The following is a 17305-nucleotide window of genomic DNA, read 5'->3' as shown; positions in this document are numbered from 1 at the left end:
ATGACTACATATCTATATATTTATTTTAGAGCGCGGTATGAATATGTTTATGGTTACGATGATAAATCGATTCTGCTCTTTGATTTAAAAAATGGCTGCTTAACCTTCTCTTCTGGCACATGCGCGCCTAGATTGTTTGCCTTTCGATCTTGCCGCTGCAATCATTTAGCGCTACGAGCGGTCTCACATCGCTTTTAAGCAATAATTTTACGCTAAAAGCAATGGACAAGTGCGGCATTGCCGATGTTATTAAATTTTGGCGCCAAACAAGTATAGCGTTGCCGGTTTTATTATTATTTATTTTCGCAATCAACTCTTACTATGTGTCTGCTTGATAATGGTTCGGGCTTCTCTAGATCCCCAAGAGACATCCCCAAATATGGACCATTCGGGTGTAACAGTTCCTTATATTAAACTATCAATTTCCATAAATATTGTCACACTACACTTTTGACAAATCTGGCCTATTGTCGAACATATAAGAATATGTTGCAACTTTATGGTGAAACGTTCCACAACATATCTTGTCTTGCAAGAAAAAACTTTAGTATTCTGTGAACTTACAAACACGTATCTCATTTAATAATATTTATAGAAGTTTTTTATTGTGATCAGAGTTTTTCGTAATTGTATAAATTTATTATGTTAGATAATTGATGGAATATGTGCATATTAATATTCTGCATTTTTGACCAAATAAATGAAAATTGAAAAAAAATAAGCTACGAGTTTGTGGAAAAGACGTGACGATATGGGTGTTCAGAATTAAACAAGTACGAGTGACATGACTTAGTAATACAGAAACATTTGAGAATGAGACCTCATTTACAGAATGTTAAAGAATGTGTTGAACGTTGAAGTCACTAGTGCACTTGTATTCGTTCAATACTTGAACTAGATTATTGAATGACTTTTATAAAATTATTAATGGAAAAACTATGCATTTATTTAACTGATATTATTATTTTCAGCTTGCTATGGAATAGTCACTGTTCCAACAGGACCATGGTTTTGCCGAAAGTGTGAGAGTTCCGACCGTCAGACTAAAGTGGTAAGTTCAATTTGATTAATTTTTATCACAATGAATTATTTAACTGCTCATTTTCTATAGATTAATTATAAATGTATTGCAAGACTATTAATTTTATTGCATTATACATAAACATATTATCAGTAACAAAACAGTTAACAAAATAAAAGAAATTAAGTAGGGAATACGCTTATTAATTTAGTTGAAAGTTTAGATAAATTACCATATAAGGGGGAGAGGCACGCCAGCAGAGAACCTAGCGGAAAAATTTGAAGCTTGCAATTTGAGATTTTTTTTTGATAATTTACAATTTCAACTGTATTAATTAATTAATATGTATCTGAAAACTAAAAAAATTGAAAACTTAAACTATATTTTAATAATAAATATGATACTAAAATATAATGTAATAATAAGATGTGACCCTGCAACGAATTGACATTTTATTAGGTTTTTTTACAATTGTAAGTTTATATTTAAATTTAAAAAAAAATTAAAATCTTTTTAATGTTTTCAGATACATTTTTATTAATTAATACAGTTGAAATTGTAAATTATCAAAAGAAAATCTCAAATTGCAAGCTTCGTATTTTTCCGCTAGGTTCGTTCTCTGCTGGCATGCCTCTCCCCCTTAAGTGGTGCATCTCAAGAAAAAAACTGCATTTATCTAAATATAATATACAATAATACATAAAATAATAATTGCCTAAATTTTTTTACATAAACTTTTTATTTACACAAAAATTGGTACTACCTGAAACTTTTTTTGGTATTAGAGTTAAACCCATTGATGACAATCAATGCCAATTTGGCAGTTGAGTTTTTGGCATTTCGAGTGATTCGACTTTAGATTACGTCATCTATGTAAATACAATTTTTTTTGTAAATACAAATGGAGACAATAATACCACTTTTTTGACATTCCTAGAACTCTCCATTACTCGAAGATGTTGAATCCTCTTCCAAATGGAACTATCTGTGGTTTCTGTATAAAATCACTAAAGGCAATTTCAGTTTGACATGTCACTTTTGTATGCTAAAAACGAAAATAGCCTTGGACTGTGTTTAGTTGCCTAGGCAATTTCAGTCTGATGTGTCACTTTTGTATGCTAAAAATGAAGATAGCCTTGGACTATGTTTAGTTGCCTTTTTTAGTTATCGTTTTCATATTATGCTTAGGCACCATCTCTATTCAAGATTTTCTTCAACATATTTGCATAAACCTCTATTTTTCCGTTTTTTATAGCCCGTTTATATATATTGCTTAATGTTGCTTCACTCAAAACAAAACTCATTATGAGTGCCCAGTCTATTGCTGGATGAAAGCCTCCCGTAGCTCCTTACGTTCTTCTCGGTCCCTGGTTCTTTGCTGCCACTAGGGAATCCAATCCTGAGCCAAATTTTTGATCCCGGGATTGGCATTTTTTTCGTAAATTTTTTGTACAAAAAAAATTGATAAAATCGGTAAAAAATAAATCTAGTATAATTAAATTTATACTGTTTAAGACGTTTATTGTTAATATTGTGGCGTTCAATCTTGGAAATACATACATAGGTTTAATGGAGTAAATAATATTGTAATATAAATAATAATGTGAGAGTAAAACCGTTTTATTTATTTATGAAAAGATAACAAATAATACAAATACAAGTTCAATTAAAATAAAAAATAAGTAACATATTGTGTTGACAATAAATACAATAAAAAAAAATAAAGATTTAAGTAATTAAAACATTATTCTGAATAATATGCCCTAAGTAATGCCAAAGCATGAAGTGTTAGTTTTTTTAGTTTTTTCTGATGTTGTTACGTTGTCCCGAAAGTTTCAGGATTATATTTACCAATCCCAGGATTCATAGGTATCGAAAATAGTTCGGGATCCCGGGATTGGAATGCCTAGCTGCCACATACATCCACCAAACTGTGTATTCAGCGGGTGTCCCTGTCGTCGTTTAGTGCCCTTGGGTTACCACTTATGATGGCATATGTCCTCCATTGGTTTATTTTATGGTCTTTCCGTGTTATGCCTTACATGCACCATTCCATGCTATGTTGCGCTACTCGTAATTTTTGGATTTTTCTCCAATTAATGAATGATCTATGTTTCACATGCATACGTGAGTGCTAGTAGCATAATTATGTTGGTTGAACACAATACGCTTAAGACACATTGGGAGGTCACTCTTGAAGTACTATTTAGATGCCCAAATGCATTCCAAGTCAGAGACAATTAATTATAATTATACTATCATTATTTTGATGCCACGACAGATCTAATTATTCATTGAATTGGACCCTGTGTCATTGCGACTTTGTGTCTGATGGTTTGATGGTTTTTTGCCGTTATCTCAAAATGGCTAAACATGGAGGTTACCAACTTTGCGACAGCCTCGAATAATTAAAAAAAACTTAAATCATTAGGAATGATCAGTAATCCTTGTTATATTGATAGCTATATCTAAACTATGTGTGTTAACTTTTATTACTCAAAGTAATGAGAACATTCACTTAACGAACTTCAATAATAAAACACTACTCTCAATAATTGTGCACACTTACTTAGTTTTGTGAATCGGCAAAAACTAATAAAAAACGATGATCTAGTTATGATTATAAACTAGGTATTTATCATTTCTATTTTCTCAGTCGTCTCACTTGTTTCTGGAGATAACATCAGATCACTTCTTATTTAATATATGGAAAGAGATAGATGATAATATAAAAAATCACACCTCCAAAATACATAAATACAATCAGATCACTTATTTTGAATGAAAATTCAAGTGCCGAGACCTTCTTCATTCATATACATAATATGAAAGATGCATTTTCTTTTGTGAGTCATCCACCTGAGATGATGAAATAAGCGAAACGTCATTGTGCCAGGCCCGGAATTGGTCATGACTTCTACTCTTCACCTTAACTTGGTGCTTGACGGGAACTGCGTGCGCACTGCGGATTCGTTGGCATAATATGACGAGACACCTACCCTATCAGATGAGCAGTTGAATTTAAATATACGGTCTTAGTATGCTTTATGAATAATAAGCCTGACACCACTTGTGCGTCCGCCTGCTGTTCCTTTATAGCATAATACGTGTGTGTTTTGTAAATTTACAATGACCTTGTGCCACACTTCACTGAAGTCGAAGACATCTCTGTGAATTTTTACAAGTTCTTCTGAAGTTCTACAAGGATTGTTAGCACCCTCTGCCTTCCATCACTGTAGTGATCAGTGTCGGGTTGGCCTCCTGCGAATGAGGGCCGAGGTATTTTTCAGCTTGATTGTTACTGGTGTAATATTTTGATTTTTATGGGTTGTCGTTGTGAAACATTGACTAGCAAACATATTCCAGGAATGACAACATGAATATTTTGTCACTTGTAATGTTGCCAGTCTATGTCTACTATTTTCTCATGAGCATTCTGTTTCATGGTGCAGAGGTGCGAGCTATGTCCATCGAGATCTGGCGCACTCAAACGGGCAGATACAGGAGGCTGGGCGCATGTAGTCTGTGCACTGTACATTCCCGAAATTAGATTCGGAAATGTTACATCTATGGAGCCTATAATATTGCAACTTATCCCACCTGAACGATTTAACAAGGTACGTGCACTGATTAAAGTTATCCCTCTTTGGCCTGTTGGATTTATAATCTTTATGTCATTCATTATTACTGTATTATAATGATTAGTAAGTAGCCTATATCAATTGTGTATTCATTTCAGGTATGCTGTATCTGCCAAGAGATGGGGAAGGTTAACCGTGCGTCTGTTGGAGCTTGCATGCAATGCAACAAATCAGGTAATGATATTTAATAGGTCTTGTTTTTATTAGAACTACATAAAACGTAAAAAATCACGAAATGAAATGTAAAAAAAAGGCCATAAGCTTAATAGAGAGCAGAACAATAATTGTTAATTAATTAATTATTAATGTCATTGATGAATGAAAATTGTTCTATAAGAATCCGAACAACCTAGATTTACACAAATTAGTACTGTATCAGTGCACTGACTAGTAAGATAATTGTTTTGGATTTTCATCCACACTTTGATTCACAACATCGATATGTTCAGCAGTATGTTTACATTTTTGTCAGGATGGATTCTTAACATCGCAAACATTATAATTTGATTCGAATTTTCCAATTAAATTACGAATAGTAAAGCTCTGTAGGTCGATTATTTTGATGATAAATTTCATATCATGCCCGAAACGTAGCTCGAATAAATTCATTATTGTTGTAATAAATTTTAATTTGTATACGCTATGCAACTGTGTATTTTTCCATGATGATTTGCCAAACTGTACTGAACACAAATCTCAGTTATGGTGGGAATCGGAAAAAAACAACATTTTAAAAATCTCTAGTACCAATTATTTTCATACCCCTTTAGATTGTGACATATGCGTTGTGTGGTCTATGACCATAATTCGATGTATTATCAGTGTTTTTACACGCATGAAAGGGTACCGTCATTCATGATGCTCGGCCCGATGTGAGGGAGGCTTAACATTTTGGACAAAAACATTGTCTCTGGATATCAATCTGGATGTAAATAGAGTACTTATGTAAAATTGAATTGAATTCGTTAAGTATTATGCTAATCAATGCCATAGTTTCATGAGGCACATACAAACTCAGATCAGCCAACTTGGAGTAAAAGCGTCATATTGTCACTTTGTTTATTGTTAATATATACTGCCTAAACCATGGGAGATTTAATATTCGGTCCCATTATTTTGAGTTTATTGAATCACCAATTTCGTTGCTGTTATTGAATTTGAAACTATTACAATACTGTTGCGAAGTTAACCATTATATATGGAGTATGCTGTAATACACAACCGTTAGCCTCGGTAGCGAACACAAAAATAGTTGCCCTTATCTACTGGGTGTTATTGTAAAAAGGTATGATTCTTGAGTGTGAAGAAATATGGGATATACTTAAATACGTGGTAAAGAATATTGTTATTTCAAAATTTACATCTGTACCATAACATCCATTAAAGTGTAAACTCAATGTGTATTTAATATTGGTGATATTTGAGGACATTTAGGGTGCTTTGTGTTTAATGGATCGCCTCTCATTAACTAATAAACCAAAACTGCAGTGAAAATCTTGGTCTATGACCACTGGCTTATGCATTTCCATCTTATTTGTCTGTTCTGTGTGAATACCATACAGACTACAATATTGCAATGAATGGTACAGGTAACCCTCCCCCTGTTGATTGCAGGATATATATTTTTTGGGGAGGGGCATAAAAAAATTAACAATATGAAATCACTTCATTAATATACTAAATAATAAATGTCATGCATAAAATAAAGATAGTGTAACTTAGCTGTAATGTAGTAATGAACTGAAAAAAAATATTTTGTTTCACTCACGCTCGTAACTTCACTAGTGAAAGATCGTACGCGCGTGATTCCACTCATTATGACAATTCTTGCGCCTTTATTCCATTGTACTCACTATCAGTCGAATGTGTCATGCCGGGATTTTTGAGTTGTTATTACCTTGGTTACTCTATGCAATTGTCTAGAATAACCCAGGTAGTAACAATTCAATAATCCTCTAATAATACATTCCACTCACGCAAATTGTACAATGGAAGAAAGGCACGGGCGGGATAAAAAATATTATTATAAATCGATTGCAATACAATAAATACACACACTGGCTGAGATCACGATGAACAAGGGTTACCTGTATATTGAAGTAATTAGTTCAAATCACATTATGTTATACTAGCCAATTTAGACAGATTTCTTTTGTTTCCTAGTATCAATTTATTTATTATATTGTATGGATTTTAGGTTGCAAGCAGCAGTTCCACGTGACCTGTGCTCAAAGCTTTGGACTGTTGTGTGAAGAAGCGGGGAACTATTTGGATAATGTCAAATACTGTGGATATTGCAGACACCATTATAGTAAGCTGGTGAGTATTGTAGTCTTGTGTATATATTTAGTTTTATTATTTAATATTGGTAAATTAATTGTATTGGATATTACTATATCATGGATAGAAAAGAAATATTTTTTATTTTAATTATAATTATTTCTTAAAAAACTGTAATTATCAAAGACATCAGGTACTATTAATTGAGTCACCTTTTACTTGATAGAATTCCATTTTACAAATGAGTGACATCGGGTATGTTAATATGAAATTTTTCAAAGATGTAACTGTTATTTTTTACTTGGGTCATATATTTTTAAATTTCATTATCCCACACATTGACACAACAATGTATGTATTAATGGCATTATTAATAATTGATTACTTCTTTTCTCTGTTTTTAGTTTTGAATTAAACTTTGATCTTACAACCATTTAATTAATTTATCACAATGAAATTACGTGTATTATTAAAATATACTATTTTGAATATTGTAAATAGAACCACTTTGTTTTTTTACTAAACACAAAATTATAAAAAAACTATTAATCAAGACATTGAAATGTTTTATTTTTTTATATTCTTGCGGCATTATATTATAAATTATATTTTCCTGAATATAATTTTTTTCTGCTCATGCTTTTTCTATATAAGCATATGTTTTATATATTTTTTAATAAGAATGAATGGCCATTTCTGCTCCAGATGGGATCCTCACAATGTGAGGTATCCTAATGTTATATTTTACAAAGATTGTTAGCCATTCGCTGAACAACTCCTATTTAGGTGTTGAGAGTGGGAATTTAGATGGTGAGAATAGAGAGGACGAAAAGGAGAACATTACAAACACCCATGCCCTGGATCCAGATACACATATTGATTGAAAAAACAACATGTGAATTTCACCCAGCCGGCGGGATTCAAACCCGGACCCTCCGTATCACTACCGCAACACGCTAACATCTGCTCTGTGCTATAGTGGGCGTAAATGTACTATGCTAATTTGATGAAAATGGTATCAGTTTAGTTTATGTTATAAACCCTACAGTAAAATTATTGGCATTTTAGTATTAGATATTTTTCTTGTCCCAATAATGACAAAATCACATAGCAGTTTACATTGGGTTGGAAGGTATAGTGACAGAAGTTCAATTAAATTGGAATTAATGTTACAGAAGAAGGGAGGCAATGTTAAGACCATCCCCCCATACAAACCAATTTCCCAGGACAGTCAGTCGAGTGACTCGTGTCCTGAAAAGGAAGCTGAGGAAGTAACTTCCGGTTCACCGAATTTACAATCAAAAGGAGTTACCTCGAAATCAGTATGTGGCTTATTAGATGGGTTTAAGAATAATAGTCAATCAAGTCCTCAAGTATTGTTTAATAATCTATACAAAATTAAGTTTCCGATCAATTTTATATAATCACTTATTTTATAATGTCGACTTGATGTACTATTATTTTTGACTCTCTATTTATCGTTATAAGTCAAGTCCAAATTATTTATAGCAGTGGTGTCCATCAGGTCGATCGCAGAATAATTCTCAGTCATTATAATATATCGATTGTTATAACTGCATATATATCTGTTTTCTTAATCTTAAATCTTATTAGGAAAATTATATAGTTCTTTTGGAACATAGAAACCTTTTAATTTGATGTCAATCCGCGGCATTATTTTAACTCTGTCTCATATTAGATATACAAATTTATAATTATAAATGATAGTAAAAGTGAAAATAGGCTATTTGTCAATTCGTATAAATTTCTTAAACGATAATTTAAAAATACTTAAAATGGGATTTAATAAACTAAATCCCCTACTGAATGCATAATTTTTCTTTAAAGTTTATACACCACCAGAATTTATTTCATAGGAAATATTTTTTATGGAAATAAATTGCTAACCATGCGCTTACTTGAATGTGTTAAAATACAGTGTTATTGATGTACTGTACTAATCCTTGTAACAATATACTGTGGGCAATCGAAATCAGTTTCGCTTCCGGCTCTAGTGTGAATTAATCCACTATCATTGTAGCAAAAGAATTCATAACGAAATGACATTATTTTTATACTAAATTTCTTCACATTATTTTAACACTGGATTGCGGTTATATTTAATTTATGAAATTAGATTCCATGTAAAAATTAGTGGACACCATTGATTTTTTAGTATAGTCTTTCTGTTTAGCGGTTTTGTGTGGAAACTAAATTAATACCAACATGGGAATTAACAATATGAATTCATGCTGAATATGATTTAGAGGGCTTTAAGTTATAATTTCAATCAGTATTTTTAGTTATTTATGTAGACTAGCGTTTGAAATAATAATGAGATTTAAAACTGCGCGCATAATGGCTAAATCAATTGAATTTCATTCGAACTGAGCACATAATGTGATACCTTTTATGTAGTAAAAAAAGTAATTTACTGTTTTCGCTCATTAGTAGAGCATTATATGGGCTTCCATAGAGTGGAGGTTACTTTAACCGAGCTTTTTTACAAGAAATGGTTGTTAGCCATTCGTCCAACCCATTTGGTCCTAGCTCTGGATCCGAAATCAAATTGAAATAATAACATGAATTTTTTTGCCAGACGTGGGATTCTAACATGCACCCAACGACTTCAGCGACATGCATCCTGGCACTACTCCGCCATGGGGTTGTATGGTGTACAGAAATTATTTTCTGTACATCAAGAAATATTATATTTTTGAAACTATTTATAACGCCCATAAAACTGGCGTGAAAATATCCTCTTTGAATCATTATTGTAAATATTAATAGTATATGTACACTTATTCATTGCCCTTATTTATTATAACAGTTAGTATGTAACTCTATGTGTTGCATGGTGGATGTTTTTGTCACCTTTTCGTAACCTTAACGCAATGGTTGTGGCATTAAACCTGCCCATCATTTTCATTATTAATCCGATCATGAACCACACAATTAAATAATTAGTCCTCAATAACCCTGAGATCAAAAAGAATCAGCCATCGATACTACACAGCTTATTCCATGACCAATATGTATGTTTTATATTATATTTCATTAATTTATCCATAACATCTTTTGGGACACTTTAGTCACGCATGGTTTTGAGTCAAAAGTTTTTTTTATTTAGAAACGTCATACTGACAGTTGGTGAAGGCTTACTGTAAAGTATATCTATGATGAATAATATTTTAACTACTTTACCAAAAACTAGATTTACAATGAAAATGCACTGTGTTGTTTAAAAGGGTAAATTAATTCAAATTAAATTTGTTTTCATAATTAGAATTATTTATTCGAAACAACATAAATTATGAGGGTAGTTTGATAAGTAAGGTAAATTAAAAAGAAAACAATTAGTCTGTTGAAATTATATTTATTTTTCAATGTGAGCTCTTTTTAGCTTGACATCCCTTCTTTTTTGGCACTGCACTTCGGGGTGGCTCTTCCACTCTGCTTGGTCTTTTGCTGTCGTTCTCCTGTCAATTACTTCCAGCCTTTCTGTATACGATCTAGCCACGGTCTTTCTGCATTTCGTTTTCCTTCTGGTTCACTAAATTTGGGCGTTTTGTTGCTGCATAATCGAACATACATGTCACGTGCCAGGTCCATCGCAGTCGTAGGTTTTTTTGTTTTTTTTTGTTTTTTTTTGTTTATTAAACACCACAACAGGCCGTGAAGCCCAATAGTAGTGGTAAAACTCCCAATGAGCTTGAGGAATTTACATATTAGATTATGTAAATATATTTTGACCTCACTGGGAATCGAACCCAAAATTCCATGATGGAAGGCCAGCGCCTTGCGCACTGCACCACGAGAGCCGATATAATATGACGACATCAGGCGCATGAAAAAACTTGTAGAGTCCATGCCATCCTCGCACATGGTGCCAAACATTGTTCACCAGATTCTACAATTAATTATTTGTAACTTCTGAGAAATACTTACCAACATCTAATGTTCACTTCTCTGAATTGGACTTTTATATACATTTTCATTCAATGATTTGTTGTACTCTTCAAAAATAGCATCAATTTGTTTATAGCATAAATCACTTTGTTGCCTGAAATTTTTTTTCCGTTGAGCCATTTCTTTTAATTTGATAATAAAATCATGTTGCTAAAGTTCGAATCCGGTGATGAAACAAGATGCTGTAACATTTTGGGCATTACAACCACTGTTGTGTGAATGGAGGATTGCCATGACGAAACAGCATTTCTCTTGATTTAAGCGGTGTTGTTTCTGGTTATGGTTACTTTTGTAAGATTGTCTACGTAAATTTTTCTCTGCCACTCCAAAAAGAAATGCCCTTAAACATTCTAGCAGATGACACTTATTTAGCATTGTTTACCGGTTTGCCTTTCTGTGTTCACTGTTATAACCGCCTCCTCTTTCCAGACGTGTATTGGTGACCGATTTCTCATCAGCATTTTTGGATCAATGGAAATTTGGAAATTCTCCAAACCCTCATATATACATTTCAACAACGTAGACAAACGCTGCAACCATCGCGTGCAAATCTTCATCATACCCAAATTTTTTTGTAAAATGTTTCACATATCACGTATGAATTGGGGGTACTCATTTATGACATAATTGAGTGTCTTTAACGCAATGCCAAGCACCTACTATCCAACGTAAATTTAACATTTTCTCGTTTGAATATTGAAACAAAATGGTGGGTAAAGAAAAGTGCTGCCATAAATAAGTCATTTACCTTACTTATTAAACCGCCCTAGTACATAAATAACATGCTTTCTTTAATGTACTAATTTTTAAATACAGATAATGTGTCAGTATTATAGTTGTATTACATACTGTTTTTAAGAGTACTAAATGTTTCTGAATTCATCTTCTACAAATTTATCGTTGGACGGATTTGTTTTTTCAGAACATCGGAGGTGCAAGCGGAAGCGGAACATCCAGTGGAAGTGGGAGGAAGACTGGTGGCCAACAGGCTGTCGCTTCCACCAGCAAAAATACAAACCCAACTGCGTCGAAGACAGTAACTTCGTCTGTTTCTCTACAAATGTATAGTAAGTACCATCATGAATGAAATTGTCTGACAAATATATTATCTTTATTCGTGTACCCTGTCATAAAATGTTTTATCAAAATGTTATTTGAAGGTTATCATTGGATTTGATATTATTTCTTTACTTGCCTTACCTAGGTTGGAAGTGATAAAAACTATGACTATGAATCTAGGCTAAGAAAGCCAAGAGAGCTAATTCTTCTGTCAGTCTAATCCCAAGACTATCCAAAGTTGGATTGATGACTGTTTCAAAATCAAGTTTAAACGAAATAAATTTAAAAATTGAAAGTATAACCATAACTGAGCCCGTTCATCCAATACGGAACGTATGATTTGGGTTCATGGAGATTTTTTACATAAGCATCTGGTCGTGGCTGTACACCGAATGCCTCACTACCAAAAGTTGAACAAACCGATTGCCAAATTTGACAGATTGCAACTGACAGCCCTCGTTTGTTGTTAATTGTCATACTTGTTTTCTTCCGTGTTTGATTATGATTGATTGAATTATTTTGATAATTGTCTAATGGTATTATCTATTTTACAATTGATTCTATAATCTTTGGTGCTTTATTTTATTCAATCATGACTGCTTTATTATTACTAAACTTTGCTTTCGAAGATGATACTGTAACTCTGTAAATTTCATAAAAGCGATGACACTTAAGAATTAAACAAGAGTTTTGTTAGTAAATATACATCAGACGCATATTAATGAAAATCTAATTAATATATGCATATACAGTCGAACTCGGTTATTACGATCACGGACATAGCAAGATCTCGGATGTAATGAGAAAAAATTTGTTGACATTTTTGTTTATGATTTTCTCCATACATTTATTCACTTTATAACGAGCTACTTATCGGATATACTGAGCAAAAATATTTACAAAATTTTTCTTAAAACTGTTAAATGTGTCAATCGTTTAAAAAACATTTTCGACTCTAAGCAATAAAATCCGACCGTAGACCAATGCCGCTGGGATCGGATTACGTTTTTGACACTAGTTAAGTGTCCCAAGTACCTAATTGGTGTTTTCGCTGACAATATTGAAAAAGTATCCACGCATATGGTTGAAATTTTATGCTTTGTGAAGTCAGTAGGTAGGTACCTACCAGTGTTCATTATAATTTACAACTTCTTTCGTAGTTTATGAATGCCATGCTTGTTTCGGGGATTTTTACGATGGTTTTCAGATTTTTTATGTTCTATGTTTAAATATAATGTGGCGCGAAAATTGTTATATAACGATATAACGAGTAATGCTTATAACGAGCAAATTCAATCGGTCCCATCTTCCTTGTAATAACCAAGTTCGACTGTATATCTAATTTTATTAACTCAATTCATATGATTTTGCTGGAATCGATTTATGCATAATATATAGGTGTATTAACACGATAAGTATTTACCTTACACGTTATGTAATACAGTAGAATCTCGTTAATAAAAACACGGATAATTCAAAATTCGCCGTAATTCGAAATTTTATTGAAAAAAAAAGTCCCTTGAACATTATTTTCGTATAAAAATATACCTTTAATTCGAATTTCGTAATTTGAAATATATATACCTACGAAATGTCCAATATAATTCTTTCAAATTAAAATCACTGCCATAGCACCACTCTTCAAATACTTTCTCCTTTGTTAAATTTTATAAACTAATAACTAACACCATCTACAATTTGTATTCTTTGTTCAATGTAAACAAATAGGTATGACTGAAAAAGTTTACTGTGCACCAGGGAACACAGAATTAATGAGAACTGAAATACCTAATGGGTGTGGAGTAATGATCTGGAAGAACATGGAATAAACTTGAAACACTTGTCAAGAATACGTCTTTCTAAGCGTTTCCTTTGTTATGACAACTGCTCTCAGTTTATGCACTGACACTCATTCAATATTGATATATTTGAAGATTGCAACACACTATTGCACGTCTATAATGTGTTTCATTTTCCTAAAACACTCCCACATTCAAAACCCTGCTTCAAAATGTGTAGCCGGTCTGAATTCTATTTATTAATCTGTTCTGATGGCCGCGTGGCCTGAGCGCCGGTCTATAGTGTCGAGGGTCCCAGGTTCGAATCCTGGGTCTGGCAAGTACACATTATTTTTCAATTTGTGTATGAGTCAGAGTATGGACCTAATAGGTTGAGCAAGTGGCTGAAATCCATCTCTCGTAACAATAAAATCTGTTAATACAAACCTCCACTCTGTGGAGGCCCATATGATCCTATTAGGATCGGACATGGTCGAAAGAATTCTGTGGTGCGCACTGTTTATGTCAGATTTCCACAGCCTACCTCCACCTTCGCCACTCACATCTACCTCATAGAGTACAGCCACACATATCTATACAAAAGAAGACCTTAAGATATAATATGTCTCATTAGAAACTGATAAGTAGGTAGTTAGAAAATGACATTTTTAATTATAGAATATAAGTAGACTCCGACATATTTAAGAATAAGGGTGGCGGCGAAACATGTGTCATTATGTCTGTATCACGAAAGCATAGTGAATATTTTAGTTCTCCAAGCTGCCGCACTCCTTATTTATACAAATTGAAAAATTGAAGTTTTTTTTACGAATTCGAATTGAAGGCAGAAATCATCAATAAATTTCAGGTTCCACCTAATATTTTCTATCTGGATCTATCTACACTACATTTTTTATAGTCAATATATCTAATCATTCTAAACATTTTTAATGTAGCGACTACATCTTCGGAGTCTTTACCATCCACGAGCGGTGTATCATCAGGCTCCAAACAAGTTACGCCGGCAAAGTCCACTAACCCCATACCGAAAGTGCAAGGTAAGAATTAGACATTTAAATTATCTTAATTAGTACTATGTTATTTTCTTTATGCCACATTTATATAATATGGCTTCAAGATCTTCTGAACCTCTTTTTCACTTATCAACTCAAAAAATCACTGTCATATTTTACCTGTATAATAATCCATTAGTTTGTCATTTCACAACCTTTTCAAATTTATATTTACATAATAACATAATATTATAATTTTAATAACATATTATTATACTATGTACTTCTACAAAATAATGTTACTTGCAATCGTTGATATTGAATATTATTAAAATGTAATATTCATTCAGTGGGAGGTACCATAATATCGTAAACATAATAACTATTGTTATGTTTTTACATGGTATACAAAAGAATACTATATTACTCATTTCATCTTTCTTTACTTGCATGATACCAACCCACTGTATTATTATTTATTATCTTTATATGACAGTTACTGCTTTGGGCTTTATATTATAACAATTATTCATATTATATCATCACTGGCTATTCTGTTGTGCTTTTTTTAACAATTATTCGAAAGAATTAAAAAAAATATATAATATTGTTTTTATATTTTGCCTTGAGTGAAGCATGTTCTCAAATATTGATGTCTGTCCATTTGCATTTATATATTGTTTACATGTGTCAATATATTACTCAATTTTGATCAAAAGATTTCAATGTTAACTAAAGTAATAAGATTCTACTTTATCAAAATATAATTTTATATAATCAAGATATCTCAACAAATGCAGATGCATTATTCCAAAGAAATATTCTAATACGTTTATGTAGCTGATGCTATGAGTGCAAAACGAAAGTAATGGAACTGAAAAAATAATATTTTTGGGGAAGCCATAGCTTTTTCCAGTTCCCCAATTATATCTTTTGATCCTTCAACAAAATGGGTTTGTTAAACTGCTTTCAAATAAATTGTGTATTGTAATAAAATGTATTGTAGGAAAAGCTCTGCACCCTGAGAAAAGCTCCACAAAGAAAGTTTCTGTCATGGATGTTCCAAAGAGAAGCTCAAGTGCGACCCCCGCCACCGAGAGTGTGGAACCACCGACCAATACAGCTTCCACGATCGTCGCGCCGCCAACATCTACACTTATTGAACAGTCCACCGCTGACACATCTAGTAATAACCGAATTATATTTCATTTTACCACACAGAACTAGCACTATGCACTGTTATATTGAGACAATTAGGAAAAAAATACGGCTAAGCGAAACTGAGTGACAGAGGGACACTATGTTGACTATGAGTAGCTAAATCAAAATTGATCTGAAAATAAAGTCATGTCCTGATATTAATTAAATATTTCTGATTACAAATCATAGTTGGTTAAACCTAGCATGTAATTATTATTAATTTTGCGAAACATTTGTCATTTTTAATTGAGCAAACATAATATTATGACGGTGTGTTGAAATGATTCCATGAGTAGCTCCCAATACTATTCGAATAATAACTCCCAACAATAATACCAATGATAATCAAATCCCCTAGTTTTGGCGGAGTTAATACAAATAATATTAACAATAATAATAATGTAAATAGGAATTTAAAAAAAAACTAATAATGATATAAATACATCTAGATCAGATCGTAGATTTATCAGTTTAAACATAAAAGACATAAATTGCCTAGGCCTAGTGTCTCAAGTTCTTTTGGCTGCTACAAGAAACACATTTGAGAACAAGTCGAACCACTTGGAAGCATACATTAGTGACAAAAGTGTACAATATAAACTAAATATAGAAAATATATAGATTTTTAACATGTTCAAGTCCCACAATATGCTTGGAATACACCAAGTTTCCAAAGGTATAAGGAGCGTGATATATTTTGGAGACTTGCAGGCATCACATACTGTGGGGGAACAAAAACTGATAATGCCGGTGAGCAACTCCCGGATTCTTTAACAGCGCAGAACTGCCATTTATTGTGTGATGCAAAGCAGCGACGAGGTACTTTCACTCAGTCTGCTGGCAAAAGACTACATCCCCGATGTTTTGTCTTATTTGACGATGAAGGAAAGACATTTATGGTGTATCAGTGTCCTCGAAAATTTTCCACACAGACCAGTAGTTGTTATCATCAGCCTCCTTAATCCCAAAATGGAACTTACGTAAACCTGAACAATAGGATGCTTGTGCTCTTCTTCTTGGTCGTTCTCTCATGGCGAAGGATTGTGAACACCTGGAAATTCAGACATCTTCTGAGCAACCAGGATTCTTCCTCTCTCGGTCCTCTGCTTCTCTCGGGGTAGAGTGAAGGCTGGCCCCGGTAAGCTTCTTCACTTCGCCGTTCTACCCTGGAGGCTACCCAAAACTACCAGTCTCTCCAGGTTTTCTGGTCCGTGCTGAATAATATGTCCAAAAAACTGCAGAATGCGTCTCAAGACGTATTGTCAAGAGCCGTGTCTTTATCTGGAGTTGCTAAGTGATTCACTGGTCTGTCTTGGGCTCTGTTCAAGAAGTACAAAATATTCG

General features: G+C 33.0%; 1 protein-coding gene across 4 annotated transcripts in view; it reads left to right on the top strand.

Moving 5' to 3' along the window:
* Positions 1–17305, top strand: part of Alh (coiled coil domain containing protein Alhambra) — a 132190-nt gene that overhangs the window by 36833 nt on the left and 78052 nt on the right. For 2 of the 4 annotated variants that reach the window (XM_085940919.1, XM_085940915.1), the window contains exons 3-10: positions 972–1051; positions 4474–4638; positions 4761–4836; positions 6860–6981; positions 8118–8264; positions 11834–11978; positions 14705–14806; positions 15768–15947. In XM_085940919.1, coding sequence (XP_085797045.1) covers positions 972–1051; positions 4474–4638; positions 4761–4836; positions 6860–6981; positions 8118–8264; positions 11834–11978; positions 14705–14806; positions 15768–15947 — 1017 coding nt within the window. The remainder of the gene's footprint in view (positions 1–971; positions 1052–4473; positions 4639–4760; positions 4837–6859; positions 6982–8117; positions 8265–11833; positions 11979–14704; positions 14807–15767; positions 15948–17305) is intronic. The other 2 variants (XM_085940922.1, XM_085940930.1) reach the window with 2 other exon arrangements.

The sequence above is a fragment of the Rhyacophila brunnea genome, unplaced genomic scaffold (assembly GCF_057557595.1).
Source record: "Rhyacophila brunnea isolate RB1 unplaced genomic scaffold, BYU_Rbru_1.0 scaffold_1, whole genome shotgun sequence".
Taxonomy (NCBI): domain Eukaryota; kingdom Metazoa; phylum Arthropoda; class Insecta; order Trichoptera; family Rhyacophilidae; genus Rhyacophila; species Rhyacophila brunnea.
This window is presented reverse-complemented; position numbering and strand designations above follow the sequence as displayed.